This window comes from Idiotropiscis lumnitzeri, chromosome 2 (genome assembly GCF_059441095.1).
Source record: "Idiotropiscis lumnitzeri isolate Australia: NSW breed Sydney's pygmy pipehorse chromosome 2, RoL_Ilum_1.0, whole genome shotgun sequence".
Taxonomy (NCBI): Eukaryota; Metazoa; Chordata; class Actinopteri; order Syngnathiformes; family Syngnathidae; genus Idiotropiscis; species Idiotropiscis lumnitzeri.
Window position 1 is genome coordinate 7,879,975 of NC_142392.1, and position 27,483 is coordinate 7,907,457.

A 27,483-nucleotide genomic window follows, 5' to 3' on the forward strand; every position below is an offset into this window, starting at 1 on the left:
GAAGTAGTGAGCCAAGCGGACAGAAGGCTGTCTGCCCCTTGCAACCTTATTTTCGATGTCTCCCCTCCCCCAACACACCTGATTGAAATGAAAAGTCTCATTGCTGCATCGGTACCATTAACCCACTCAGTGCTCCGAAAATGGGAGTTATGAATCTTGTTCCTAGATGAATGGCTAGCGCCTCACTCATTTTGCACTTCCTCTCAGGGGCGCTTGGCCAAAACGAAGCGCAGTCTGCATGCTCGCTGTCGCCCGCCTTCGTTTGGCTCAATTCCACATCCTCACCCTCCCTTAATGAACCTTCGCCAGCACGCCGCTGACGGCACGTCCGATTGCGCCTCCGAGGGGCTGGCGGGCCCGTCCCGGGTTGGGGAAGGATGGCGGCGGAGGAGAGAGGGGAGGAGCTGCAGGGGGTGAAAGTGGAACAGCGAAGTAGTCCCGTCTTCCTCTTGTTCCCATTCCCCTCCCCGGACGAGCGCTCCGTTCGCAGCTCGGAGCCATCTCCGGCGTGATTCTTGCTTGACGGGATCACCGTTCGAGGTGAGTGGACAGGACAGGTAGAAGCGACCCCCTGTCGGGAATCTGGAGACAGCCCGTTGATGCGCCTTCATGTGTTTGTGTCGGTTTTGCCCTTTCTCACTTTTGGTGCAAGTGGAGACTCGCACTGCTCTGCTTTGGCAGCTGTTAAAAAGGCAGGAGAGGGAAGTGTGAAGTCCTTTTGCATCCTTTGAGAAAGATGTGTTTGGCTTCTCTGAAGAGTAATTGCACAGGCTCAGCGGCATTAAATCGGATTACGGTGCGGGAAAATGAGGATGTGAGCTTTTCCATTTATATTTAAGAGCACTGTTTATGTGTGTGTGCGTGTGTGCGTCTCCAGACTTGAGCGTGCAGTGGCTATAATTAACCTCTCATTTATGGACAGTATTCGAACCGCAGCTCCTCATACTCAAAAATGTTAATTTATTCATAAAGCAATGAAAATTCGATTTTTGTCAGCCATTTTTCGGCCTAACGAGATCAAAAGTGATCTGTTGCCTCTTACCTGAAGCTCTCTGCCAATTCATTCTCCTTCCATTCCTTTTTCTTTTTTTTTTCTTTTTTTCTTCTCGCTGCTTTTCTCTGCCTGCCAAGTTGCAGCCGAGCTCTTTGGGTCTTGATCCCTCTCACGTCTGTCGCATCCTTTTGGGGATCCTTGCCGTCCGCGTAGCACACATTGTGCTGGTAATTGAATTCCACCTGGGAAAGCAGAAGGTCGCAACGGTGGAGTTTTACCTCTCTAGACAGCCGTCCTCTTCGCTCACATCAAGCCTGCAAAAATCGTATCGTCCACGTAACGTCCGATGCATTTAAATAATTATCGCCAGCGTTTTTACATGTGTTCCGTGAGGTGAAGATTAGATTAAAACTAGATTTAACTTTTTACCACGTCACAAGCACAAGGCAGAGAAATGCCGATTGCATCGAAACTCGAAACGCATGAGCTGTCGTTAAATTGTAGGCTGTGCTTTGAGATAAGAGTTGAATTTGCTCCGTGACCATGCACGCTCAAATCTAAGCGCAGTAACTGCTCACTATTTGCCAAACCGCTTGTTTTTTTTTTTGTTTTTTTTTTGTATAGTGACTTGAGTTCCCTTTTTGTTTGCATGTCAAAGCGAACGTTTCTGCGAAAGAGAGCTTGTATCTCAAAGGCACCCTTTGTGACCTATGCGATGCAGTTTGCTTTTAACTCATTTAATCACAGCCAATTTTCACGAGAGGAAACCACTCAATCTCAGCGTTTTTCTGGATTTTGCAAGGCCTACAGAATATTGTGTTCTAAAGATATAAAAACACGGAGCAATGATGTAAAAAAAAATAAAATAAATCAATAAAAAGGCAAAGACGTATAAATACGTCTTTGGGAGGCAGGCGCTACAATTTTGAAGACGTATAGCTACGTTTTTTTTGGATTAAAATGAGTTAATGACTACCTCCAATTGTTTCCACACTTTTTAGTTGATTTGCAGTGCGTGCACCGTTACGTTGCAAGGATTTTCAGAAATGATTAGAAAATGACTTTGGAGACAGGAGATGAAATGAAAATTTTTACAATCCCATTTTCGACTCCCCTCGTTCAGAATCGTGTGCTTTATTTCATACGAGAGCCTCTCTCTTCCTTTTCAATTTGTTTCCCCAAATATGGGATATCGAGCGGCCCCTAAAAAAGAAAAATCTAATTTATCTTCATCGTGCGGCGTAATCGCCGCTGTTGGCCTTTGTTTGTGCTGTTATTAGCGCTTTTTTCTGCAAGCTGCCTTCTGTAAGAACTCAAGTCAGCTCGCTGAATATTGCATGAGATAACGTTTGCATGGCTGAGTGGCGTCCCGGCGATGCGTTCGCGGGGTGCAGAGCGGCTTATACGTGCCGTGTGGAAATCAAGGCTTTGGAATTGAATCTGCGGAATGGACACGGCGAGACTCCGTTTATTTAAGTCTTCACTCTGCTGACATCCTCCGATTTGAAAGTCTTCACCCTGTTGCACAGCCAATTGGAGAAAATTGCAATGTAAGGGTCGTGTTTTTTCTTTTCGGATGAAAGAGTTTCCTCGTGGGTTTAACGCACACTCTGCACACCTGAAGCTAATAACCTCTGCAGCGTTTCCTCTGGATTTTGCTGGCTCATAGTTAATTTAAGACGCGATGACACAGAACCGCCGCCCTCGCCGGCAGGTTATCGAGTTCGCCCGCGGTGACGTGGCTCCCGAAAAGGTCTGAAGGGGGGAAGGCGCTTTGTGAGGCTTCGCCATTCTGTCAGAACCATCGAAGCTGATCCCGGGAGTTGGACGATGAAATATTCAGCCCGGGTGGGCTCTCGGGAGGATGGCGTGTGGTCTTCTTGTTTTGTCAGGCAGAGCGTGGGGGATGTTGTTCCTCTGCCGTGTCAAGCTTGTCTATGTGTGTACAAAAAAAACGATGCTGGATTGCTCGCTCAGCATTTTTTTTTTTTTTAAATGTCAATTTTGCGATTTGTAGTGTTTCACTTCAGTAACCCAGTTTTCCTATTAACATAAATTAGCTTGTGCAATTGAATGTGGAGCGAAAGGCTTCAACTTCGCCTTAATGACTGCGAGGCCCAGTCACCGTGACTCGTTATGTTAATTAAGCAACGTTTACCCATGAAGTGCTTTTTAATCACATTACCAACAACGGAGAAAAAAAAAAAAAAAAAGATTTTCGGGTTTGTATGAGCGAGACCACCCTTGGTGAGCGAGTCAAACTCAAAAAGTCAATTAGCTGCTTTGTTCCACTCATCCGCTCGGAGTGTTGAGACAGATATCGCGGAAGGAATGTTGAAAGGCGCAAAAGTCACTGGACACGCTACCGCGTTCGCTAAAAAAAAAAAAAAATTTTTGCTGTGTTTTTCAAATATGCAGGTTCTGAACTCGCAAATTCGTTAGAAAATATCCAACTTGAGAGATGTTCTGCGCCAGAAAATTTCCATCTGGACAGCAACATACTTAAAGGTTCCGATGTCGTTGCCATGGTACCCGTTTGCAAAAAAAAAAAATCCTTCATTTGTCTACATAAATAATTTATGAAACTTGATGGAAGTGGCCGTCTTATTTAAAATGTTTCTCCATCTCACCCAACGCGTTCTGTCTCCTCCTTCAGCTGGGACGACAGCAGCTCGGTCAGCAGCGGCCTGAGCGACACCTTGGACAACATCAGCACCGACGACCTGAACACTCCCGCCTACCCGGCCGTCGGCTCGTCGCGCGAAAGCAAAAGCGCCCAGGTGAGGAGTCGCCATGTGCGGCGGCATCCCGTTTCCAATAATTACCGCACGAGATAACGCTAAATGTCATCGCGACGACAACATGACATGTTGCTTATCAATCATCCGACCACAATATAAAAAAAAAAAAAAAAATCTGAATAATAATAATTAAAAATTGCCTGTGCAGCTGTGCAGTCGTCCTGCTCTCATCGGAGGCTTTTTTGTTGTTGTTGTTGTTGTTTTTGTTGCTCTATCCTTGCCGAGTCTTTCTTAGCCCTCATTCAAGACACGCCGGTGTTGCTAGGGAGACGGCACGGCCATCTGTCAAGCAAAGGCCTAGCGCTGATCTCGGCCGTGCGTTTGTTTGTGTAGGTGTGTTTGTGCACGAGCATCCCGGAGGAGGAGATCTGGTCAGTCCAAAGATAGCTCTGACTTCACACCTCGCTCCGTCTTTGTTTGCTTTGCGTTGCCTACCTACCTGCCTTATGTCTTCGCTGTGGTGGATGAATAATTCAAAGGCAGGAGTTTGCACTTGCATCTATGAATATGTTTCTTTTGCCCGCTCAATATTTGCGTCAAACGTTCCATTTCTTTTAGCTTTGGTTTGAAATTACCTGTCGCGTTTATCACCCATTCAAATTTTCATCTCAACTTTATTTGCGCTTTAAAAGGAAAAATACAGTTCTGCACATTATATAAATGGTGCATTCAAGGACACATAATAACGTACGTGTACCGGGACATTTTCCACGCCGGGGATGCTTGGCTTTGTGTTCATGCTTGCGCTTCCCGCTCCAGTCCCAGAGAGCCAGTAAGTCCAAGCATGCCGATCAAGAGGTGAGCAGCAGCTGGGTCGGAGCTGAGGACCTGAAGAAGGTGGAGGAGGAACTCGACGTCGGCATGGATCCCAACGGCGCCTCCTCCCGCTGGAAGTCTTCCTCCTCGTCCTCGTCGTCACAAGCCCAGGGCCAGCAGTACGAGGACGCGGGTCAGAAGGCGACGACGTTGGCACAGATATCCCAGACTGGCTCACTGAGACGGGGAATGACGGCGCAGGTTGGCATCTCGCCGCCCAGGACGAAAAGTACCTCTGCGTCACACAAAGCAGCAGGTAAACGTCCCCGTTTCTCGCAGTGTCACGTGGGATAGGCCGGCTGTTTTCCGAGTCAGGAAGCATACTAGAACAGCTGAACTTTATCTTAAATAGACGCACTTTAAGTGGAGGCAAGTGTACTCCATTTATGTGTATAAGGGTGTGCACACTTTTGCAACCACATGATCTCAAATGAAAATATTTTATAAAATTTTGTAAGTTATGTCACGTAATGGTTGAAAGAAGTTAGAACTTGATTCACAATATCTAAATCATTTGAACAAGGGTGTGTAGACTTTTTATATCCGTATGTATGTGTTCAACAATGCCCCAAAAGAGTTTTCCTTTGCTTGTAAGTTTTGAGTCAATTCAGCAGATTTTCTAATTTGGCTACTGGCCACATGTTGACAGAAACAAGTGTTGGCTAAAAATCTGCGGAGGTGTTTTTTGGATTTGTGCTAAATACGCTTTATGCAAATCGGCAGGCAAGACCGATGATGCCAAGGCTTCGGAGAAAGGGAAGGTGTCCTCCAAGGGTTCTTCCGGGATCCAACGTTCCCCCTCCGATGCTGGTAAGAGCAGCGGAGATGAGGGCAAGAAACCCCCGTCTGGTGTTGGACGCCCACCTGCCACGAGTTCTTTTGGATTCAAGAAGATCCCTGGTCCGAGTGGGACCCTGATCACCTCCAGTGGCGCCACGCTCGCTAGTGGCTCAGCCACCTTGGGCAAGGCGCCCAAATCATCCGCCGCCCTCGGCAAAGGCGCTGGCATCAGTGGTGTGCGGAAGACCAGCCTGGATGGTTCCCAGCCTCAGGACGATGGCGTCCTGCTCAGTTGCGGGGGCTCCAAAGTGTCCCTCCAATACCGCTCTCTACCCAGACCGGCCAAATCGTCCAGTGGGGCGGCAGCGGGGCGCAGCGGGCACCGCTCCAGCTCCAGCAGCATCGACTCCAACGTCAGCGGCAAGTCCGCCGGCGCAGGCGCGGTGAACCAGGGTGGAGCCAAGCGCAGGGATGCCGGGAAGGTGACCTCGGACCGCTCCAGTCCGGTCAACATGAACCAGACGGATAAGGAGAAAGTGACGGTGATGGAGCAGGATCCGGGATTGTCCACTTCTCCCAAGTCCAGCCCCACCTCCACTTCAACGAGCCAGACAGGCCTCAGGCAGCCGGCCTCCAAGTACCCTGACATTGCCTCGCCAACCTTCCGCAGGTCAGCCACTCAAAAACAACCTCGCCACTCTCATTCTGTTTTTATCCACCGAGTGCCACAGTTTTAATTATGCGTCTTAAGTCTATTTACATGTAGACATGGGCTGATGGACGGTTTACCGTTGTTTTTAAAAAAAAAAATAAACAGCGGTAATGAGTTCTTCGTTCCTTTCTTGAGGTGACATCTAAGCGGCGCACAATATCATTGGCTGCTTCCAGAGTTGAATAAATGAACCACCACTCTGAAGCTCATCGCCTCCTATCACCAATTTTTTTTCCCCTCCTTCTCGGCGATTAGAAATGGGAGGGCTTATGGACTCATGGAGGAGGGAGGGAGCGAGACGGAAGAGACTGCAAACTCAGATGCATTTCTGCTCTGATTCATGCGCTTTGTCCTGAAAAAAAAAAAAAGTGCCAGCGGGTACTTGTTAGCCCCAAGGACAACATTGCTCACCAGTGATGGTTCATAATGACTTTAAAGAATTTTTCAGGGTTTTTACTCACCCAAAAGGTTATTTTCGAGCTGTAACTTTAATATCATGATACCCGAACAATCGAATATTTCAGATCGGCTGGATCGAATATTTGTGTCTGTCTGTTATGGTCGGAGCAAAATCAATAGAAGACATATCATAAGGAAATCATATTTGAGTAACTCCACAGGAGGATTTTATGGCCGCGCTGCCGTCAAGGACCGTTAAATAGGCGCTAAAATATATTGTTACCCCGATGATGAACGAGCGGCCTTTCATTCAGCGAAGCTTCTTTGATGCAAGCAGACACCAGCCGGGAGTTTCTCGCAACGCCAATCTCCGGCTCGTTTAAAAAGCGCTCTCGGTATGCATGCCCGACCCAACATGTCCGCCCCATCTGATCTGTCGAGCCGGCTTCTTTTTTTCTTTTTTTTTTTCATCTGCATGTCATTCTAAGATGGTCTCAAGGTAGCGTCACCTGTTTATTTGCTGTGATTGCTTTGGCGCATGCTGAGTTGCAGGCTGCGTGAGCATATGTGGACGCCCGCAAGCCAGATTGGGTTCTTTTAAGTCAGGAACAGACGTGTCATTTTGTGTTTAGTCACGTGCGTGTGCGTTGCTGATTCCTATGCGCTTGGCATTACTGTCATACGCCCGCGTATGCATTCCGCTTCCCCGTTTGAGCCTTTCTAAATGCACCCACCTATCTACCTCCAGATTGTTTGGCACCAAAGCCAGCAGCAAGGCCAGCTCCCCGGGCACGCCCGACTCTGGCAAATGCCCCTCAATCCTGGGCAGCCCGCACGGTACTCTGGCGAGGCAGGCCAGTCTGGACTCGCCCTCCTCCGGCACAGGGAGTCTGGGCAGCGCCGGCGGCCTGAGCGGCGGCAGCAGCCCGCTGTACGGCAAAGGCCCGGACCTCCTGTGCGGCGACTCGCCGGCCTCCAGCCCGGCCTCTGGCCTCTCGCTGCCGTCCAACGCTCGGCCCTGGCCTGCCTGCGGCTCGTCCGCCGGCAGCAAGGACACGCTGAGCTGCCAAAGCATGAGCAGTCTGCACACGAGTTCCGAGTCCATTGATCTGCCTCTGGGCCACCACGGGCCCAAGGTTACGAGAACCGGCAGTGTCAAGTCCACCCTGTCCGAGGGGTAAGATTGGGCTGAATCATTTGCAATGTTTCATGTTAGGAGCGTGAAAAACAAAACCCAAGATGGACTTTGATCCGGACAAAAGAAAAACCTCCAGGAGTGGTTTTCACACTTTAAAATAACCGCCTTCATTAAAGTGTGCATTATTGTTTTCGACTAGTGCCGTGATTTCCAACCAAGTGTGCCGCAACTCCATTTAATGGGTCCCAAAATCCATCCGGAAGAAGGTCGGGCGAAAACCTGCTATGTCCAAATATGGTCAATTTCAGATTTTTTTTTTTTTTTTCACAAATTTCATACAAATATTTAGTCCCCACGACGTCTGGAAAGTATATCAATAAAGGTTGGGAATCAGTGCACTAATAATATTGCTCTCCAGTCCCATTGAGTAGTTCTGGTCTCAAGTGGTGTGCGTAACGTGTTTTTTTTTTGTTTTGTTGTTGTTTTTGTTTAGTTTTTTTCCCCCCATCTAACGCGCTCATCCTCTGTCTTAACAGCATGCCTCTTGACAGAAACACACTTCCCAAAAAGCGACTGAGGTATAGAAAGTTTGCAGCCTAGATTTGGATTGAATATGACTGCACGCAACTGCATGGATGTATTAATACGCGGTTTTATATGCATGAGACTATTTCAGGGAAAAGGAAAGTAGCACATTATAGATGGCTAATTCCTTTTGTTTGGTTTTATGTCTGCCATTGGCATCTTATTTCCACTTCCAAATTCTGCTGTGTTGGGATTTGACAGTTAACTCATTCACTAGCAGGCCGGGTGAAAATGCTTGTTTTTGACGTCTATATCCGTCAATGGCAGTGAATGAGTTAAAATGCAGGCTGCATGTTGTCTGTTGTGTCGACATCTCACGAGTGGTCATTTGCCCATGAAAAAAAAAAAAAAAACGAAACAAACAAACGCATCATAATCACGTTTAGTTGTTGGAATTCACAAATTTGCAACACATGCGCTGAAGTTTCCAGATTGACCCTTGGCTAGTTCATTTGACGAGCGGGACATACGCGGCGTGTGCAGTGGAGCGAGGGTCACATGTGACGCGCGTACTAATGAGGACGTTGTAAGGCGAACGCAGCTGAGAAGTGGACGAGCGTAAACTCAATTATCATTTGGGTGCGTGATAAGGTGGCCCTCTGCTGCTCGTTCTCGCAAAGCCGGGGAAGAGAAGACGTTTCTGGAAGCGTATGCTGATGCATGCATCTTTATGCTTGAGTATGCCTCGACTGTATGCTTTTTTTTTTTTTTTTTTTTTTTTTTTAAGCCGTGAATGCCTTTGCACCCATCCCATCACTGATAACCCCCCCCCCCCCCCTCTCCCCAACACCTCCCACCTCTTGAAAACTGACAACTAGTTCCTTTGTGGATTCCAGGTACCCGCCGTCGTCTAGGCAGACGTCCCACGAAGACGGGATGGAGTGGCTCAGGTCGCACTCAACGGGAGGTCTTCAGGACTCGGGCAGCCAGTCCCCAATGTCTCCGCCCGGCGCTTCGTGTACCGCCACTGGAAAGTATCACTACTCCAACCTGTGTGAGTCTGCGCTGATTCCAAAATGTAAACTCCAGCTTGATGTTACGTTCCAGTGCGAGTGTGGTACTAGAATGTATGCCTGCATGTGCTGCTGCACCGTTTGTGTACAAATCATCTTTGCTTGAAGCAACACCACATAGATGCTATTTGCTAGCATGTCTATGGCGATTTCCATTATGTGTTAGCATTAAGCTAATGGACGTGGTCTCCAACTGTTTTTCCGCCGTGGACCGGTTCTCACAAGTCCTTAACATTTTAGCCAACATGTGTCGAACTCGTTTTGCCAGCTTGTGGGGTTTAATATTAGCATATCATAACCGAGACTGTTAGCTGGTCATTTTTGGAAATAAAATTGTTTTTCAGCCCGGAATAATAAATAAACTGCAGGGTTTTTTTTTTGTTTTTTTTTTTCTTTTATCTGTGCGGCCCGGTCCAAAGTGGTGATTCGGGACCACTGGATGAAATTATGGGATACGTCAATATATATTAAAACTTCTTATCCGTAATAACGGGAGATGAATTTGGCAGTATTCTAAGAAGTCTTTTTTGCTCTTGTTCTCGCCAGTGAGCCCAACTCACATCAGCCAGTACCACCTCCCAGCAGGCAGCAGCAGCAGCATGAGCCGCTCCAACAGCATCCCCGCCCAGGACTCCTTCGACCTGTACGGCGAAGGCCACCCGCTAGGCGGCAGCGCCACCTCCCTGGAGGACCGGCCTCGCGCCATCAGCCGCTCGGGCTCCTTCAGAGACAGCACCGATGAAGGTAACGGCGGCCATTAGAATTAACGGCCAGGTTCTGCAAAGGCCCGTCTTGTCATCAATACGCTTTAATAGCGCATTTAATGACCTTTGTGCAAGAAGTCTTTTATTGGCGCCTCACATTACATCCTTACGGAGGGCAGCTTTATAACAAGCCTGATGGGTTTCCCCGGCGCCACCCGAGCTATTACTCACCATGCAAATAGACTGACCAACAAAAGCAGAGATGACGCTCAAAATGAGTTTGTGTAAACCTGTCAAGTTCAACGTCGACCTTTTCTGTCTTGGCAGTCCACGGATCGTCGTTGTCGCTGGTGTCCAGCACGTCTTCCTTATACTCCGCGGTGAGTAGCTTGAGTTTCCTGAATTGGACCGAAAAATGATGGATATGTGCCGCAAAGTTTTACTTACCAGGTGGAAGATCATTGGGTGTTTTTTTTTTTCATCTGATTTAGTATTTGTGATTTAATCCATCACTGTAATTAAAATGTGAGATAAAATGTCGATTCTTTGTGTTTTTTTTTTTTGTTTTTTTTTTTGTGTGAACAGACCGAGGAGAAGGCCCACTCGGAGGTGAGAGAGTTTTACGTTTTTGTATCTCGTAATATTTTGAAGTAAAATGCATGTTCGTGCCTTTTCGATGGCTGGCCTTCTATTGTCTCTTTGTCTTTTTATTTTTTTTTTGTTTGTGTTTGTCCATCAAAGCAAAACAATGACTTGGTTTACACACAGACAAAAAAAAAAAAAAAATGTGATATTAATTTTTTAATATTTTTTTTTCCCGAAAATAATAATCTGAACATTGTACTCATAACCTGCATTTAAAGTGGTTGGACCGTCGCGATCGAACCTTTCAAACCGCGCAGTGATGTCATTGCTGATGACGGCTCACTGCAGTCGTTTCACTTTATGCCGCATCGCTTTTCAGTTTTGTTAGCGTCAGTCATTTTTTTTTTTTTTTTTTGTGCTCCTTCTCACACTCTCCTTATCTTTCTGTTCCCCCCCATTTCTTGTCTGTGTTCTTTTCTGCTCCTGTTGTATTTATTTTTTTTTGCTTTCATTAACATTGGATCAAACAGTAACGGCAAATACAGCTAAGTGGACTCTCCCCGTGGCAAAGTGTAAAACGGGCGATGTCGTCTGACCTTATTCACTCCAAGCGTACTCTTCACTAAATGCTATTAAAACAAATTTGCGACAAAGATGCGAATCCTCCGTGACATGAACTTGAATTAGCAATTTTGCAAATACGATTTGACCAATTCTTCGGAGCGTTCATCGCTGGCTAACTCCTTAACCGTGATCACCGGCACGATGACCTGTAATAACCTTTGTCTCCCCTGCCTCATCCTTGTGTGGTGGAGGCATGCGACAAAATGTTAATTTTGACTTTTCTCTTTTCAATCAAGGGCCAAACAGTCCAAAATTCCACGGTAATCCCCCACCACACTTTACGTTCTATTTTTTTTTTTTTTATTTTTTTTTTCCCACACAGTGTCAGCATGTAACTTTTTTGCATTCAAGCTATCAGAATGGACGCTGAGGTATTTCACCCTGACTTTTTATTCCTAATTCCTCTTTTTGTCCCCAAACCAGCAAATCCGGAAACTGCGTCGCGAGCTGGACGCGTCTCAAGAGAAGGTCGCGACCTTGACGTCGCAACTGGCTGCCAATGTGAGTTTGTTCACCTCCCATCACGACGGGGATTTTTGCATGATGATTTTGCAACGTAAATCTTTGAGACACGCGCCAAAGCCTTTCGAAAATTCCACGCATTCAATCGAGCCTTTCCGCTTGTTTGCTTTCGGCTTTTGTGTTCGGAGATGAGTCGCTTTCGTACGGCGAGGATTTGTTTAGGGCGACAACTCCCCGGAAAGTGAAGCGAGCGGAGAGAATCAGACGGGCACGGCGGGTGGAAGATGAGGACAAATGAAGAGTGTCAGCCGTGAAAAAAGGAGCACAGTGGAACCTGTTGTCGTGCTTGCTTTCGACTAAATCGACAATATGACTCGGCTCGGCTCAATGGCAACCGGCTCGTTCGCTTTTGTCTGACTCGGATCATTAAAAGTTCTGCTGAATAACGAAATTCACGGAAGAATTGTGTGGAATTTAAGCACCTCGTACTTCATAATTAAAAGCGCGTCACGGTGAGAGATGTTATTTGCACTTTTACTTCATATTTGCTTTAAGATGTTCTGTGCGCCTCGTCTAAATTTTCAGACATTTTCAGAATATGACTTAATCAGTAAAATCCACCCATTTTTAGCGATCTTGGGGCGGCCATTTTGTTTTGTTTTTTCTGACAGCTGAAAATGACGTCACAGTTGCTCGGGGTTAACCAATTATAGATCAGCTTCAGAAAACAGGTGAGCCGTGATCGGTCGTTGCCTGAGCCCTGAGCAACTGTGATGTCATTTTCAGTCGTCAGAAAGTGACAAAATGGCCGCCCCCCGAGATGGCTAAAAAGTGGCGGATGTTGCCGCTTAACTCAAATTCCGCAACTGCGATATTAATCAGAATGCTGTGTTTTGACAAGTGGGGCTGCATAGAACATATTCTTATTAAAAAAAAATGAATTAATTAATTAAAAAATGGGAGGTTGACTCCCCCCTTTAAAGATGAAATGTATTGAACTGTAGGCAGTGATCATTTTGAGTACCACTAGGGGGAGCCCAACATAGTTTAAAAAATGAATTTCTAAGATGTGGACAATTTAAATTCAAATTTTATTGTTTTCGATGCTCTTCAGGGTCGTCTTCCTTTCTAGCTTTGGTATTTATCCGAGAAGTGGCTGAGTAGAGCGTCTCAGTCTGATAGATGTCCTTGATATTCTCCCGCCACGCCTCTTGCGGCGGTGTGCTGGCAGCACTAACGCTGATAACTTTACCTCATTCACGCCGACGCTCCGGCCCTTTATCAACTTCAGCCAACGGCAACGCTGGGGGACGGCCTCAGGAAACAAGACGGATGGTTCAGCCATGTGTCGTCCCACCAATGCCTCCTCGGGTCGACGGGGGGGGGGGGGGGTTGTGTTGCGAATCACCAGTGGATTTATAATGTATGGGAGGAAAAAAAGATAAATCTTTTTTCTGGCTTTTGCCTTTTTATTAAAAGGAGAAAAGCTTTCGTTGAAATCCACTGAGATGAGATGACATGTCCAGCGCCGCCCTTTGGGTAGCGTCAAACTATTTTGAACGTTGGATTATGGACGGATTACTAAGTATAAAATAAAATATATCGATAAATATATAATTTTTTTATTTATTTTTTTCGGTAATAGATTTGCCATCTGCCGCCCATCAGTATTCTCCTCAGTCGCCAAGTGCAAAGTTGAGATGATTTTTTATTTGACTTTGCGTTGCCGCAGGCTGCTTGCTGTCATTGCTTGACGTTTTCGCAGAGTCACAGCAGCTCTGTCGGGAGTCTTCGGGTTGCTATCAAATCACAATCACTGAGTCCCGTAACTGCGGGCCAGGTAACGTCAGAGACGTCAGATAATCGCTCCAGTGATGTCGTTGATCGGATGAAGGAACAAACTGATTAAATGTGGCTCAATTATTGGCATGAGTGACATGAAACGATTCACTCGAGCCGTGATTCGATTTTTTTTCTGAATCGAAATTAATGAATCAGATGTTTTTGTTTTAACATCTGCATTTTGTCCTTGTTACAAACAGTAACGTTTTGTAACTTTATAAAAAAAAAAAAAAAAACGGACTAATTTTACCAGTTTAATTACATTTTTGTCTTCTCATTATTTCATTGGCGCCAGAACTAAATATGAAAATAAATAAATTGAATTGAATCGTTTGTTTATCATTGCTGCATTTGCTATATATTTTAATCGGTTTCAATTGATTTTCGATTAATCACTAGTAACTCCCTACAAAGCTCCCCAACTCACTTCAACATGCAATACGAAAGATGCCACAGGATGGCGGCAAAGCGCACCACATGAATCTCCTTAACGCACTTCAACTTAGTTCCTTGGCACCACCACTTTTGTCGCTTCGACCAGAGCACATTAGTGAAGGATTGAGTTTTCAAATAACAATTCAGCAAAACTCTTCAGCAACTATCAAAAACTTTGATGAAACAAGGTCAAACAACCTGCGAGACACACGCAGGTCGAGGGGAGCAGATGGCGTCATGTCACTAAACTCGGCCTTTCTCTGATTTCCTCCTCCCCGCCTGTCTCTCCGCTGTCTGAACATCCAACTTCCGAAGGTGCTATTTAGCAGTCAAGGAGAAAACGTCTAAAGATGCTTCAGGGAATTGCAGTCCTGCTCTTGAACATGCCGTCATTGCGCATTTTCAAACTGCCTGGGCGACTGCCCACCTCCTGTTCAAGTCACGCTTCAAAGCTTCTGCACCTCGCATCCCAAACTCGTTTAGACCTCCTTTATTAAATTCGTGCAAACGCTCACTCTTGTGTCTGCAGTCTCACCTGGTGGCCGCCTTTGAGAAGAGCCTGAGCAACATGACGTGTCGCCTGCAGAGTCTCACCATGACGGCCGAGAAAAAGGTGCGCGGGGGGGCGGGGGGGGGGGGGGAGGAGTCCACTACTCCCTTCTATTTAAGACGTCACAAAAAAACGCAGAGATGCTCACGGTGCTTCTCGGTTCCTCTCAGGAGACCGAGTTGGTCGAGCTGAGGGAGACAATAGAGTCCTTGAAGACCCAGAACACCGACGCCCAGACGGCCATACAGGTGGCGCTAAACGGCCCTGATCACTTCCATAAAGGTAATAAACATCATTCGGTCAACGCAAACAAGGACGCTCATCAATATATAGTCATCAATATTATTCACAGAAATAGAGGAGCCCAAACTGAAATTGTGAAGACATATCGATAATAAATTGTGTGCTATTTATTATTTTATTTTGTTTTATTAATTTATTTTTTTTGCAGACCTACGTATCAGACGGCAGCACTCATCCGAAAGCATGTCGAGCATCAACAGCGCGGCCAGCCACTCCAGCATGGGCAGCATGGGCAAGGATGCCGAGGACAAGAACAAGAAGAAGAAGAAGAACTGGGTTGGTGGAACGCACACACGCACACGCACCGCATATGCATACTCGCGCCGCACTCTCGGGATGCGCTCGTCAGGCTCATCGTATCACAGTTGCTAGGTGACAGTCGTCGTCAACATGGGGTCAGCTGCCCGGCAATTACTGTTGGAGCACCACTTGGGATTTCATATAAACGCCGGCACGCTGATGAGACTGCAAGATGGCCAGAAAAGCCAAATATCAAGGCCGTAGATGCTCATCTTTTTTTTTTTTTTTGATAAGTGCTTGTTGACTCTCTGGGGCTCGTCGCGAAGTCGGAGCAGAAGCGCCAAATGCTTTTGCGACTGTCAAAGTGCTTTTTAGAAGGCTCTTAATCCCATGCATGCGCCCAAAGGAAGGCCGAAAGCCCCCGGATACGTACTTAGCGCTATTCTTTTAAAAAAAAAAAAAAAAAACACGACTCCGATGTGGACGTTTACTTCTCTACCTCTTCCTTGGTGGCTGTTTTTTTTTTTTTTTTCTGCTCAGCCAATGCCACTTTGCAGTCTCTGCAGTTGCTAAATTGGGCTCATTAGTACTAAATGCATATTAGCGCCTAATTAAAGCTGCAATGAATGATTCATTTTTACAAATACTGCCTCGGCGCAACTGTCGACGCTGGGAAACGAAATGAGGAGAAAATGAGTCGGCGGCCTCGTCTGACCCATGAAAGACAAATAGGTTTACGATTCCAGGACACCAAGGCAGCGATTCTCAATCACATGTCCCGAGAAATCACCTCAAGTCATCCCGTTTCACTTAATTAGCCTGGAAATTCATTTATTAATGACATGACGAACGATTAACTCATTGAGCGCCATTGACGTGAAATGCCGTCAACCGGAATCGTCATGACGTCAACTACATTGGACAGAGAAAGAAAAAGTCCTGGGCAATTTGGTTTGATCATCTAGCTGTGAAAGTTAAAAATCCAAGAGCAGACGGCAGGAGCATTGGGTCTCATAAACACGTGCATGGCAAGCGCGCGCACACACGACTAAGTACTACTACTACTAAATAGCATGCAAATAGTTGGGCAATTTTGTTCAATGTAAAATTGGTGATTCATCGCAAGTATATCATTTTTTTTTTAAATGACTGGAGGTATGCTGTAATATTTTTCTCCTGTCAAATATATGCCTTAGTTTAAAAAGTGTAGGGATGATACACCAAACCTCAGCCAAGGATGAATCATCCCATCCTGGTCTCACCTTCACAAATACCCGCCTCCTGTAAAATGTTGATAACTCCAGTTCAGTAATTCCTAAGCTGGCGTGTGTGTGTGTGTGTGTGTGTGTGTGTTCTGCATCTTCAGGTGGCCGATTCCATCCCAGCTCAGGTCAGTTGTGTCCTTTGAACGTGCGCAATGGTCGTTCGTCATCCCCCCCTTTTCCCTCCCGAGTCATTTGCTCCCTTCTTCAGTTGCGCCCTTTTTGCCCTCCCAAAAAAAAAAAGCAACCTGTCTTCTATCTTTTCTGGAAACATCAGCATGGATACAGCTGCCCCGTCATTGCCTGTTCATTTTTTAGAAAGAAATGGGGGGGGAAAAAAAAAATTAAAAAATGCTGAGTCACCTCTCCCGCCTTCATTTCATTCTACTTACAGCCTTGATATTTGCCTTCCTCTTACCAAAACCAGCCGTGAGCATTTGCTTGGGAAAAACCAGCACGGTGACCTGCGATAGAAAGTCTTACCGAGGAGGTTGTTGCGTCGGCGATACTGAACCCTGACCCCACCCCCGGTGTCTATTTGTGTCACGCAGCTCCGCAGCTCGTTCAAGCACGCCTTCAGCAAGAAGAAGACCAAGTCGCAGTCGGCCCACGACGAGATGGAGGAGATGAGCGACTCGCTGCCGTCCTCGCCCAAGCTGCAGCACGACAACCGACAGGGCAGCGTCGCCACGCTGTGCTCGTCGCCCTCCGCCACCGAGTGAGCCTCCGCGAGCATCCTCACTTCCATAAATTACTGTTATGACTTATGCATCAAAATCATTTTTTTTTTTTTTTTTAAAGAGAATTTTTTTGTGTTTACAATTTTAACGACGGAATCTGGTCATTTATGTAACGTGGGTTCATGATGGCGTACATGGTAGATTTTGGGTTGTGTTGCTAAGTGCTTTGCTACCATCTTGTGGAAGGTATGTGCAATTACCGTCTTTATTGAAGAGGGTGTCATTTTTTTTTTTTTTACATTTTTTTTTTCATCTTCTTCTGTTGTCTCTATCCTTATTTTTTTTCTCAATGCTCACTATACTTTCACATCTTTTATTTCCCTTCCACCTTCACTTTTCCACATCCTTTTCTTGATTGATTTTTTTTTTTTTTTTTTTTACACCCCTCCTCCCTCCCGCACCGTGCGTAGCAAGTGTCTTTGTGAGAGCGAGTCCTCCTCCGTTTGGACGCCAAAGAAAAAGCTAAACGGTCACGTGGTCTACAAGCACCGATCTCGGTAACCGGCCGGGAACGTTGCGTGCGTGCGTGTGAAGTGTTTGTGTGACTTTGCACGTTCTTAGTCTTGCAGAAAGTAGAAACAGGCTGCGGTCACCGCAAACAAACGTTTTAACTCATTCACTATCAGCCGAGTGGAAAAAAATGGATCTTTGACGTATTTATCCGTCAATGGCAGTGAGTGAGTTAAGCATGTCGTGTGTTTAGCGCACCTTGGTTGCATTTTTTTTCCTTTTTTAACACCGTGCAGTGTGAATTGAGAACAATAACAAAATGTATCACCGGTCGATATACTGTCGTCGTTTAATCGAATAATCTGCATGTCAATGTTTTCGCCAACTTGGCACCAAATGATAACGCAAAGCGCAGGTTGTCACTCGTAACGCCACATCCCTTGGTTCCTTTCAAGTCTCCATTCTGTATTTGTGTCGTTCCCCCACCCCACACCTCGTAAAATGACGCCCTCCTCCTTCCTCCACCCCCCCGTGCGCACCCCCCGCCCGTGATAGACTGTGCGAGTGCACCGAAGCCGAGGCCGAGATCATCCTGCAGCTCAAGAACGAGCTGAGGGAGAAAGAGCTCAAGCTGACCGACATCCGGCTGGAGGCGCTCAGTTCGGCCCACCACCTGGACCAGATCCGAGAAGCCATGAATCGCATGCAGGTGAGCTACCGTGAAATGCTGTGATTCTTTTACCTTCCACTAGAGGGAGCTGGTGTGGCACATTTTTGGGAGTTGATCTTAATTCGAAGCACAGCCTCGATGATTGTGTTGTCTGCTTCAATTAAGAATCCGATCGTCTCCCTTGTGATGTGCGGATCATGTAAGGCTTCTTATCGCCGACTTAACCTCCGCCACAAACGCGAGCCTTGATGTGCAAAAAAGGCGCTTCGAGTCCGTAATTCCGATCCAGCGGTTTAAAGGCTCACAAACGGCAGGCGGCTCGTATGCGGGCGAAGTCGTCGCTTTTATTTGCTCCTTGAAGAGCACGACTGAGCGGCTTTGGATATCGTCGGGATCAGATTTGATCTATTGCTGCATGGCGTGACTGCGGATTGAGCTGGAATGTCTTTGTAGAAGTGCTTCTAAGCAGCTTGAATATTGCTCTAAATGTGGTCCAGTCAACTTTAGGAGTTCAATCCTGTGATTTAAAATTTGTTTTCATGTCAAAATGCGGTTTATTTCGCTGTGTTTGATATCTAAATAAGCACAGCAGCATTTTCAGCCAAATGATGATTTTTTTTTTCATTTTAGGGATTAATGCCGAGACAAGAGTTCTACTTTTTTTTTTGTTGTTTTCTTTGTGTTGACAGTTAGTTTTCCGTATTTTTACACCTGTGTACTTTCTTACTGCAAATTTAGGTTGATTGCACGAATAATCTCTGCCATTTGTCATACATTTATCCCCCAAAAAATGTAAAACAGTTGTGAGGGGTCTCTCTAGCGTTCTTTGGTCAAAATGCACAAAGGAAAAAGAATTACGGCTCATTTAATATCCCATTGCCACACTCTGGTTGACATCACTCTGTTTTGGGGGGGAAGTTTCGTCTCATTCAAATGGTGACAACGCTTTTGTTACCATGACGAACAGGGTGAGTATATCATCGGTATATATATGTATATATATATATATATATATATATATAATTTATATATATATATATATATATATATATATATATATATATATATATAATTTATATATTATTTTTATTGATATATATTATTTATATATATAATTTTTATTTATATATATATATTATTTTTATTGATATATATATATATATATATATATATATATATAATTTTTATTTATATATATATATTTTTTTTTTCTTTTTATATATATATATATATATATATATATATATAATTTTTATTTATATATATATATATATATATATATATATATATATATAATTTATATATATATATATATATTATTTATATATATATATAATTGTTGTATTTTTTATTTATTTATTATATTTATTTTATTTTTTTATTATTATAATTAAAAATAGGCACACAGCAATGGTGTCTGGTGTTTGTGGGGTGTCTGGACTGCAAATGTGAATATTACGTCAACTATCTCCCCGTCTCCCTCAATGAGCAGAATGAGATCGAGACGTTAAAAGCGGAGAACGACCGTCTCAAGTCCAGCGGCAGCGCCACGCCGACGGCCACTCCCGCCAAGACGGCCCGGCCGCCCTCGGAGACCTCCAGCACGTCCTCGTCCTCCTCGCGCCAGTCCCTGGGCCTGTCCCTCAACAACCTCAACATCACCGACACCATCATGTCAGGTCAGTTGAGCGTCAAGCCCGAGCGGGAGCGTCAGGCCCGATCAACGTCGGCAGCCTGACATTTGTTCGGAGGTGTGAGAACACAAAAAAGTCACTCACGTTGACCTTTCGTCCCAAGAAACCAGAACATGTTTGCCTGGCGGAGTCCTCGAATGCCAATTAGAACAGATTTTGTGGCCGTTTTCTTGACATTTGCCACACACTTCACCTCCTTTCGAGAAGACACCGAGCTCCTCCCTCTCGCTTGCGCGCCGTAATTAAAACAGATTGATTCCAATCTGTGTTTGGCCTTCAGATATTCTGCTTGACGACAGCTACGAAGGGAATCTGCGCAAAGAAGGCCGCAGCGTGCGCATTGTGGTCAACATCAGCAGCGGGCCGAGCAAAACCAAGGTTGGTAGTGACGGTCGTGATCGGGTTTTGGATTCAAGACGCTTTATAACGCTTGCGGCGATTGTGTCCGACAGGGAACGCAAATGCAGGAGTACCTGATTGGCTCCATCGGTGTGAGTGGGAAAACCAAGTGGGACGTCCTGGATGGGGTGATCAGACGCCTCTTCAAGGTAAACTGGAAGCAGAGTAACGTGCAAAAAAAAATACATTTGGTTATTTTTGTGCCGAGTGTACAAACAGCGGCGTGTTTTAACTCATTCACGACCAGCCCAGTAAAAAAAAAAATGGATTTTGACGTATTTATCCGTCAATGGTATTGAATGAGTTAACTTAAATGAAGATTAAAAGTATAAAGAAACTCAAGTATGCATATATTTATCCAATAATATGACGTCAACCCAACATCCGGCTGACATGAAGGTAGCCAAACTACGGCCCGCGGGCCACATGCAGACCCCTCCAGTGTCAGAGTCGCTCAATTTAAATGTTTTATGTGTCTGTATTTTATTCAATAATTGTTTGATTCATTGTAAATGAGAATTATTTTGTATTTTGAATGTAAACTATTTCATTTGATTTATTAAAATATTTTCATCAATTTATCTCACTGATTGGTGTCATTTCTAATGAAATGCATCGATAAATAACGGAAAATATTGAATAGACAATAAATAAATACTGAGCAAATCAAATTTAAAATATAAATTTGGTGAATTGAAAGGTTTGTTCATTGATCTCATTTATTGGGTCATTTATAACAAATTCATCATGAAACAATTTTAATATAATGAGTTACATTTATTCAAATCTGGCTCTTGCAGCATAGCAGTTTTATTTGTGTGGTGACGTGCCTCGGGCCATTTTGAAGCTCAAAAACAGTGAAGCAGAAATAAAACAGATCAACTAAGACAAAGCAAAAATAATAATACGGAGCAATTTTAATTTTTATCTGAAGTTAAAACCTTGAAAAGGATTGCTTTTTGATTGCAATCGCTCCCCGCCACGCCGCAGGAGTACGTCTTTCGTGTGGACCCGGTCACCAGTCTGGGCCTGAGCTCGGACAGCATCGTCTGCTACAGGATGGGCGAGGTGGTCCGCGCCCACTCCTCCGAAGTGCCTGAGCTGCTGCCCTGCGGCTACCTGGTGGGCGAAAGCAACGTCATCAAGGTCAACCTCAAAGGTAACGAACCGCCCGCTTCCCGTTCCAGCCAGCCAAACGCTCGCACGCGGCATTGACCCCTCCTCCCGGTAGGCGTCAAGGACAGCAGCATAGACAGCCTGGTGTTCGACACGCTCATCCCCAAGCCCACCATCCAGCGGTACCTCAACTTGCTGATGGAGCACCGTCGCATCATCCTTTCGGGGCCCAGCGGCACCGGCAAGTCCTTCCTGGCCGCCAAGCTGGCCGAGTTCATCATTTCCCAGATGGGACAGGAGGTGACCGAGCACAACGTGGCCCGCTTCAACGTGGACCAGAACTCCAGCAAGGTGATCAAAAAAAAAAAAAACACACTTTAGAAAAATAATAATAAGGCTGGAACGGATTAAAGGCATTTCTATTCATTCCAATGAGGAATGATGATTTGAGATGCTTCTCCGTGGTCCCCTTTGCTCTTCTAGGACTTGCGCCAGTACCTGTCCAACCTGGCGGAGCGCTGTAATTCCGAAGGCACGGCCACAAAGCTCCCCACCGTGGTTATTCTGGATAACCTCCACCTCATTAGTTCCCTCAGCGACATATTCAACGGCTTCCTCAACTGCAAGTTCCACAAATGGTAGGTTGTTTTTCACACCGTGCTGCTTGCGACATTTTTGTTTCTAGTGGTGCGCCGTGAAATGTTTCACGTGTAAAATTTGAGATTAAATGACTTTTTTTTTGCCTCATCCCATTTTTTGTCTGCTTTAGCCCTTACGTCATCGGTACCATGACCCAGGGAGTGTCCTCCTCCCCCATCCTTGAGCTGCATCACAACTTCAGGTTTGCATCACCTCGATATCCAATATGAGGCTCACGCTTGACGTGATAGCCACAAAATTCCAGTAGTCGGCATCATCCGAGTGCCGTTCACAGGTGGGTGCTGTGCACCAACCACACGGAGCCCGTCAAGGGCTTCCTGGGCCGCTTCCTGCGGCGGAAGTTGATCCAAACGGAGATCCATAAAAACGTGCGCAGCAACGACCTCGTTAAGATCATCGACTGGATTCCAAAGACGTGGCAGCACCTCAACGGCTTCCTGGAGGCCCACAGCTCCTCGGATGTCACCATAGGTCAGACACACAACCGCCGTCGTTTATATAAGCGCCGTACTTTCGAATAATGAGCCGAGCAACGGAAGCCGCGTGCTTTGACTGAGTTCCCAATTGGTCGCCCAAAGGTCCCCGTCTCTTCCTGTCCTGTCCCATGGATGTGGAGGGGTCGCGAGTGTGGTTCACCGACCTGTGGAACTACTCCCTGGTGCCCTACCTGCTGGAAGCTGTCCGAGAAGGACTTCAGGTAAGCAGAGCGTGCGATCGCCTCAAGTCTACATTTCAAATACTTTTACTGTCATCGCAAGCCACTGTTGCATTTCGCACACCGTGAACATTAAGACAGAACTTAACTGTTTTGTTTTTTTAACTATATAAAACTAACAATCAGTTAATCTGTTGATTATTTTTTTCCATTAATTAACGAATTGCCTCGCAGCTGTACGGCAAGAGGGCGGCGTGGGAAGACCCGTCCAAGTGGGTGAGCGACACGTACCCGTGGCACGCCGCCGCCGCCGCCGCCGCCGCCGCCATGCAGCAGCAGCAGCAGCAGGACGGCCAGTCGTTGCTGCAGCTCAGACCCGAGGACGTGGGCTACGACGGCTACAGCTCGTCCAAGGAGGGGGCCTCGTCCAAGCAGGTGTCCCAGAGCGACACCGAGGGAGACCCCCTGGTAGGAGGCGCCGAGAAGTTGTCGTTATGTCCCCCTCCTCGACTCTCATCTCGATTTTTATTTGCACCTTTCGCAGATGAACATGCTGCTGAGGCTGCAGGAGGCGGCCAACTATTCCAGCGCGCAGAGCTGTGACAGCGACAGCGCCAGTCACCATGACGACCAGCTGGACTCCTCGCTGGAGTCTGCGCTATGAGCCTACGCTAGGCTAACCGGACACGCCTGTTGCGCAAATACATGACGAGTTGTGTGCTTTCGTTAAAGTCGTCCCGCTTCACGGGGCGTAGCGAATTAGATTGTTTTCGCGCCGACGAGGGACTGAGTCAATAGTTCAAACCAGTGGTTCCAAAATGTTTTAACGCCATGTACCACCTCAGAAAATACTTTACAAGTACCACCTTAATGACAAATACAGTGTCCATGTACAATGCGACCTAAACACTCGCGGAAGTACTTCCAGAAAGTTACCGGAATAAGCTTCAATTTACGAAATACTCGGTTAAAACGGTTAACTAATCAATCTATTAAATGCTCCCTAAATTACGGAAAAACTTACTAAATAATAAAATAAAAAAAAAAGGTAACTTGGAATCTATAAAACTTTCAGTTTTCAAGGTACTTTTACATCCACTAAATACTGAAAGGTAACCAAATACTCTTAAAATCCATTAAATAAGTCAGTTACCAAAATATTCCCTAAAAGTTACCGAAATACTCTCAATAAATACCTAAATACTCTTAAATGTATTAAATACACTCTATCTTAGCCCCGAACCTCCAGAACAAGCTCGTCTCTCAGTCAAAGTGTTTCTCTTGTAATTCATGGACAGAAATAGCTCTTTAGCAAGGCTTTGGCGCCATCTTGTGGCTTTGTGGGGCGTTAATTAAAATGGCCAGCCCGTTTGAAATCACCCCATGTTTAGTTGCCTGCATTTTTCCAATACAACTTCTCATATACGTGCACAAAGGGTTTTTGGCGAATTGACTTTCTCGCAAATGCGAGGCTCAGGCCACAGTCTTGTGTTTCATCTTTGGCGCTGGGATATTTTTCCGCGCGTTCCGTTCCTGTTACATTGTTCTTGTTTACAAGACGAGTGAGAAGGTGGCCAGGTACTTTTGTTGATGTATTTCTTTGTTTGCCGAGGTGCTTCTCACCGTCATTGGTTCAAAACTGCCTTCCAAAAGGTCGGTCACTCTTCCACCACCACCACGGTGGCTCCCGAAATCAACCGAGTCCAAATTCTGCGTTTTGATATATTCCGATACGCTTCTGTGGCTATCGCGGAGGTGTGCTCGACATGAGTACTTATCAGCTCGCCGTCCTCGCAAGTCAGCAACCGATCCGCCACATTATGCTACTGTGAAGAAAATGGATACGTGCCAATGTCTGCCAAATAACGCACGCTCGAGTTCCTCGCTGAAACCGGGACAGATCGGCCGACGAAATACGATGCAGTCGGTCGACACACCTTAACAAGGGAACAATGATTTTGGTGCTTACTCGTTGCCTTAAGTGTGCAAAAAGGTTTGGGGAGGAGGGGAGGGGGGGTGTTAGAGGGGTCCTCTCCTGCTTCCATTGACTTTATAATAAGAGGTTCATATGGATGTTTAACTATGTTTCCTTTTCTAACAGGTATAAAGTGCAAAATCAAAGAGTTCATGTTGTATGTGAATTCTAAACTGACCAATTAAAAAAAAAATCTATAAATATATATAAAATTAAAAGGGGTAAGGTTTTTTTTCACCCAGTTGAGCTGGGCTCACTTGAACTGACAGGAGCACAACCAAATGTTTTTTTTTTTTATTATTATTGTTTTTTTTTATTAGCATGCTTTTGAGCTTTTTAAAAAAAAAAAAAAAAAAGGGAGTGGGGGGTGAGAAGAGATATTTACCTTTATGTATACACGAGTATTGGACGGAAGCCATTTTCGATTGTCCTTTCTTTTAAATACTTGGGTTGGTTTTGCACACTCGGGCGAGTTGTAAATACTTCCGTCTCCTTGCACAGAAAATCAAAGATGCATTTGCCCGGTTGTTGTTACACTAACCTGCTAAAAAAAAAACGAAAAAAAAGTAAGTTATTGTTAAAAAAAAAAAAAAAGAAGATGCAAAATGTCAAACAGGTGTGCGTCTTGTGATGTGTGTCGACGCAGGAGGCACACAGTGTGTAGATAGAAAAGTGTTCTCTCAACAAATCACAAAGCTGCACTTTTCCTGTAAACTCCCATCGTTGCTGTGACAACCGTTGGGTCGTGTCATCCGAATTTGGCCGGGCTACCGAGGCGCGGCTGCTTACTCCACACCGTACTGTATAGAAAACAAACACCACAGGTGCTACTGGTCAGTCGACTCCCACCCGAGATAACTCAACCTCAGGACAATGCCACCGTCTACAATCCTACCTGTTGTCAGCTTCGCGCGCCTTTGCAGCCGGGCCTCCGGTTTCCAAACTCGCTGACCCCAACGTTGCACCATCCAATTTGGTGATGTCTCAATCCAAGCCCATAGCATTTACTCTGGTTTTGAGATGAGAACGTTCTTTTCTTTCTTCTTTTCGGGTGAAACATTTGTCCTTTAATGTTTTATATTTTGTACATTTGTATGTAACATATCATGTAAATAGACAGAGACAGTGATTTAACTCATCTGGAGGATTTTGTAGTCTTTGTAAAAGTTCTAAAAAAAATAAATAAATAAATAAATGGTATTTGGTGTCACATGCAAAAAAATGGTTGTCTTTGTTTTTGAAGACTTGACTTGTGTTTTATGAGTAATTAAAAACATTTTAGATTTATTTGCTCTTGTGGAAGTAAAATATTCAACTCACTGATTGATTGCAGGTTCCAAAACAAACACATGATGCCTTTGTTGGCCTTGACGTCTAAATAAATAAATGCACAGTACATTTATGATTGATGAATTAATACAATTAAGTTAAATAAACTAATCCTGACCCAACCCATCGAGTAGTAAATTTGCAAAGTTTGGACACAAATGCCCGGATGTAGTAGGGCGTAACCTATCTGGATGCAGCAGCCAATCATGTTGCAGCGGGGCGTATCCAGCGTTGGACTCGCGTGGACCTCATAACAACTTGAATGTTTTGCAAGCCGCAGTACCGCACAAATGGTTCCAGTTAACTGTGCACAATGTTTCGCTACCGTCGCCTGTCTCCTGCATGAAAGATTTGCATAAATTCTTGATGCTCAGACTGACTGGGTACGTACGCGCTTCCGCCGCCACTAGTTTAAACTTGATGCACTCGGAAGCACTTAGAAGTCCTTAACAGTCAAACATGGTGACGTTTTGCTTCGTAGAAGATTGTCAGTTGCAGTGCAAATGCAGAAAATAAGACTTTTAAAAGAAGAAACTGTCAAAAGCGGATTTGCTGGGTTGCACTTTCTACTTCCGCGTTGTACGTCTCTGGGATTTTAATGCTGCCTTCCTCACTACTTGGAAATAGGAGGGTGAAAGATTTACTCGCGGTTTACGACTTGCAGTGTGAAGTAAAACTAATAAAACACATACACCTCGATTTCGATAACAGTGTAGTCGGATTAATGTTTTTCATTGTGTATATTAAAAAAAAAAAAAAGATGAAAGTTGGTGAGTGTGCAGACATAGACATTCAATTCCCGAGTGTTTTGGGAACGTACCACGAGAACTGTCTATTAATCGTGAAATTATTAAGGATATCAGTGGAAAAGTCATCTTTTTATGTATGATTGCCACGTGCCACGGTTTCGAATCAGACGTAATTGGTATGCTTTGGCGCCCTCGTGTGGTTACTTACGTCAACAGGCAAAATTTAAGTCCCTTGTTATTGGGGAGAGGGGGGTGAACTCGAATAATTATCCAAAATATGTCGTTTTTACTACATAAAAAATAGCACGCTGTTACACCTTTCTAAGTGTGTCTGAATTAGACTTTTTAATTTGAGGGGGGGGGTATTTTTATTTAACTCTGTATGTGCAGTTTGACGCACATTTAACGACATTTTGGCCCTGTAGATGTTAAGTGTGACGTCGATGTGTTTTATTTTTATTTTTAGCTTCGCTGCGACCCGGAAGTTAAACAACCGGAAAAGGAAATGAGCATTGTTTGACTTGGCGTTTTGCTTGCTTTAGTTATTTTGTGTGTATCAGACACGTGAGCTGAATTCGTTTGTAGTTTTTAATTTTGTTTACATGAGCAGAGACGTCCACAATGAAGCAATATTGTCTCCACGTCGGCTGTGACAAAAGTGGCAAGGTGTTATGCAAAGGTAACGCAATGCTCAACTTGTCCACGTTTTCACTGCTTGCTCGTCTCAACTTATATTTTTGTTAAAAACAACAACATTGTATTCTAGCGTGTGGCTCAGGTGACTCGATTTGTTTTAATTAA

General features: G+C 45.1%; 1 protein-coding gene across 6 annotated transcripts in view; it reads left to right on the top strand.

Annotated features, from left to right (window-relative positions):
• The window catches only part of nav3 (neuron navigator 3), a 182,847-nt gene extending 157,021 nt beyond the window's left edge, over window positions 1–25,826 (top strand). For 3 of the 6 annotated variants that reach the window (XM_088288882.1, XM_088288881.1, XM_088288879.1), the window contains 28 exons: window positions 3,651–3,774; window positions 4,555–4,867; window positions 5,335–6,061; window positions 7,251–7,679; window positions 8,177–8,218; window positions 9,062–9,219; window positions 9,785–9,982; window positions 10,270–10,322; window positions 10,528–10,551; window positions 11,388–11,411; window positions 11,575–11,652; window positions 14,420–14,503; window positions 14,611–14,722; window positions 14,892–15,019; window positions 16,350–16,373; window positions 16,797–16,963; window positions 17,991–18,144; window positions 19,598–19,784; window positions 20,080–20,177; window positions 20,252–20,347; window positions 21,189–21,357; window positions 21,430–21,665; window positions 21,798–21,952; window positions 22,084–22,155; window positions 22,249–22,445; window positions 22,553–22,671; window positions 22,864–23,097; window positions 23,174–25,826. In XM_088288882.1, coding sequence (XP_088145008.1) covers window positions 3,651–3,774; window positions 4,555–4,867; window positions 5,335–6,061; window positions 7,251–7,679; window positions 8,177–8,218; window positions 9,062–9,219; window positions 9,785–9,982; window positions 10,270–10,322; window positions 10,528–10,551; window positions 11,388–11,411; window positions 11,575–11,652; window positions 14,420–14,503; window positions 14,611–14,722; window positions 14,892–15,019; window positions 16,350–16,373; window positions 16,797–16,963; window positions 17,991–18,144; window positions 19,598–19,784; window positions 20,080–20,177; window positions 20,252–20,347; window positions 21,189–21,357; window positions 21,430–21,665; window positions 21,798–21,952; window positions 22,084–22,155; window positions 22,249–22,445; window positions 22,553–22,671; window positions 22,864–23,097; window positions 23,174–23,293 — 4,522 coding nt within the window. In that variant the 3' untranslated portion in view covers window positions 23,294–25,826. Of the gene's footprint in view, window positions 1–3,650; window positions 3,775–4,554; window positions 4,868–5,334; window positions 6,062–7,250; window positions 7,680–8,176; window positions 8,219–9,061; window positions 9,220–9,784; window positions 9,983–10,269; window positions 10,323–10,527; window positions 10,552–11,387; window positions 11,412–11,574; window positions 11,653–14,419; window positions 14,504–14,610; window positions 14,723–14,891; window positions 15,020–16,349; window positions 16,374–16,796; window positions 16,964–17,395; window positions 17,483–17,990; window positions 18,145–19,597; window positions 19,785–20,079; window positions 20,178–20,251; window positions 20,348–21,188; window positions 21,358–21,429; window positions 21,666–21,797; window positions 21,953–22,083; window positions 22,156–22,248; window positions 22,446–22,552; window positions 22,672–22,863; window positions 23,098–23,173 lie in introns of all 6 variants that reach the window. The other 3 variants (XM_088288884.1, XM_088288880.1, XM_088288883.1) reach the window with 3 other exon arrangements.
• The last annotated feature ends 1,657 nt before the right edge of the window (window positions 25,827–27,483 follow it).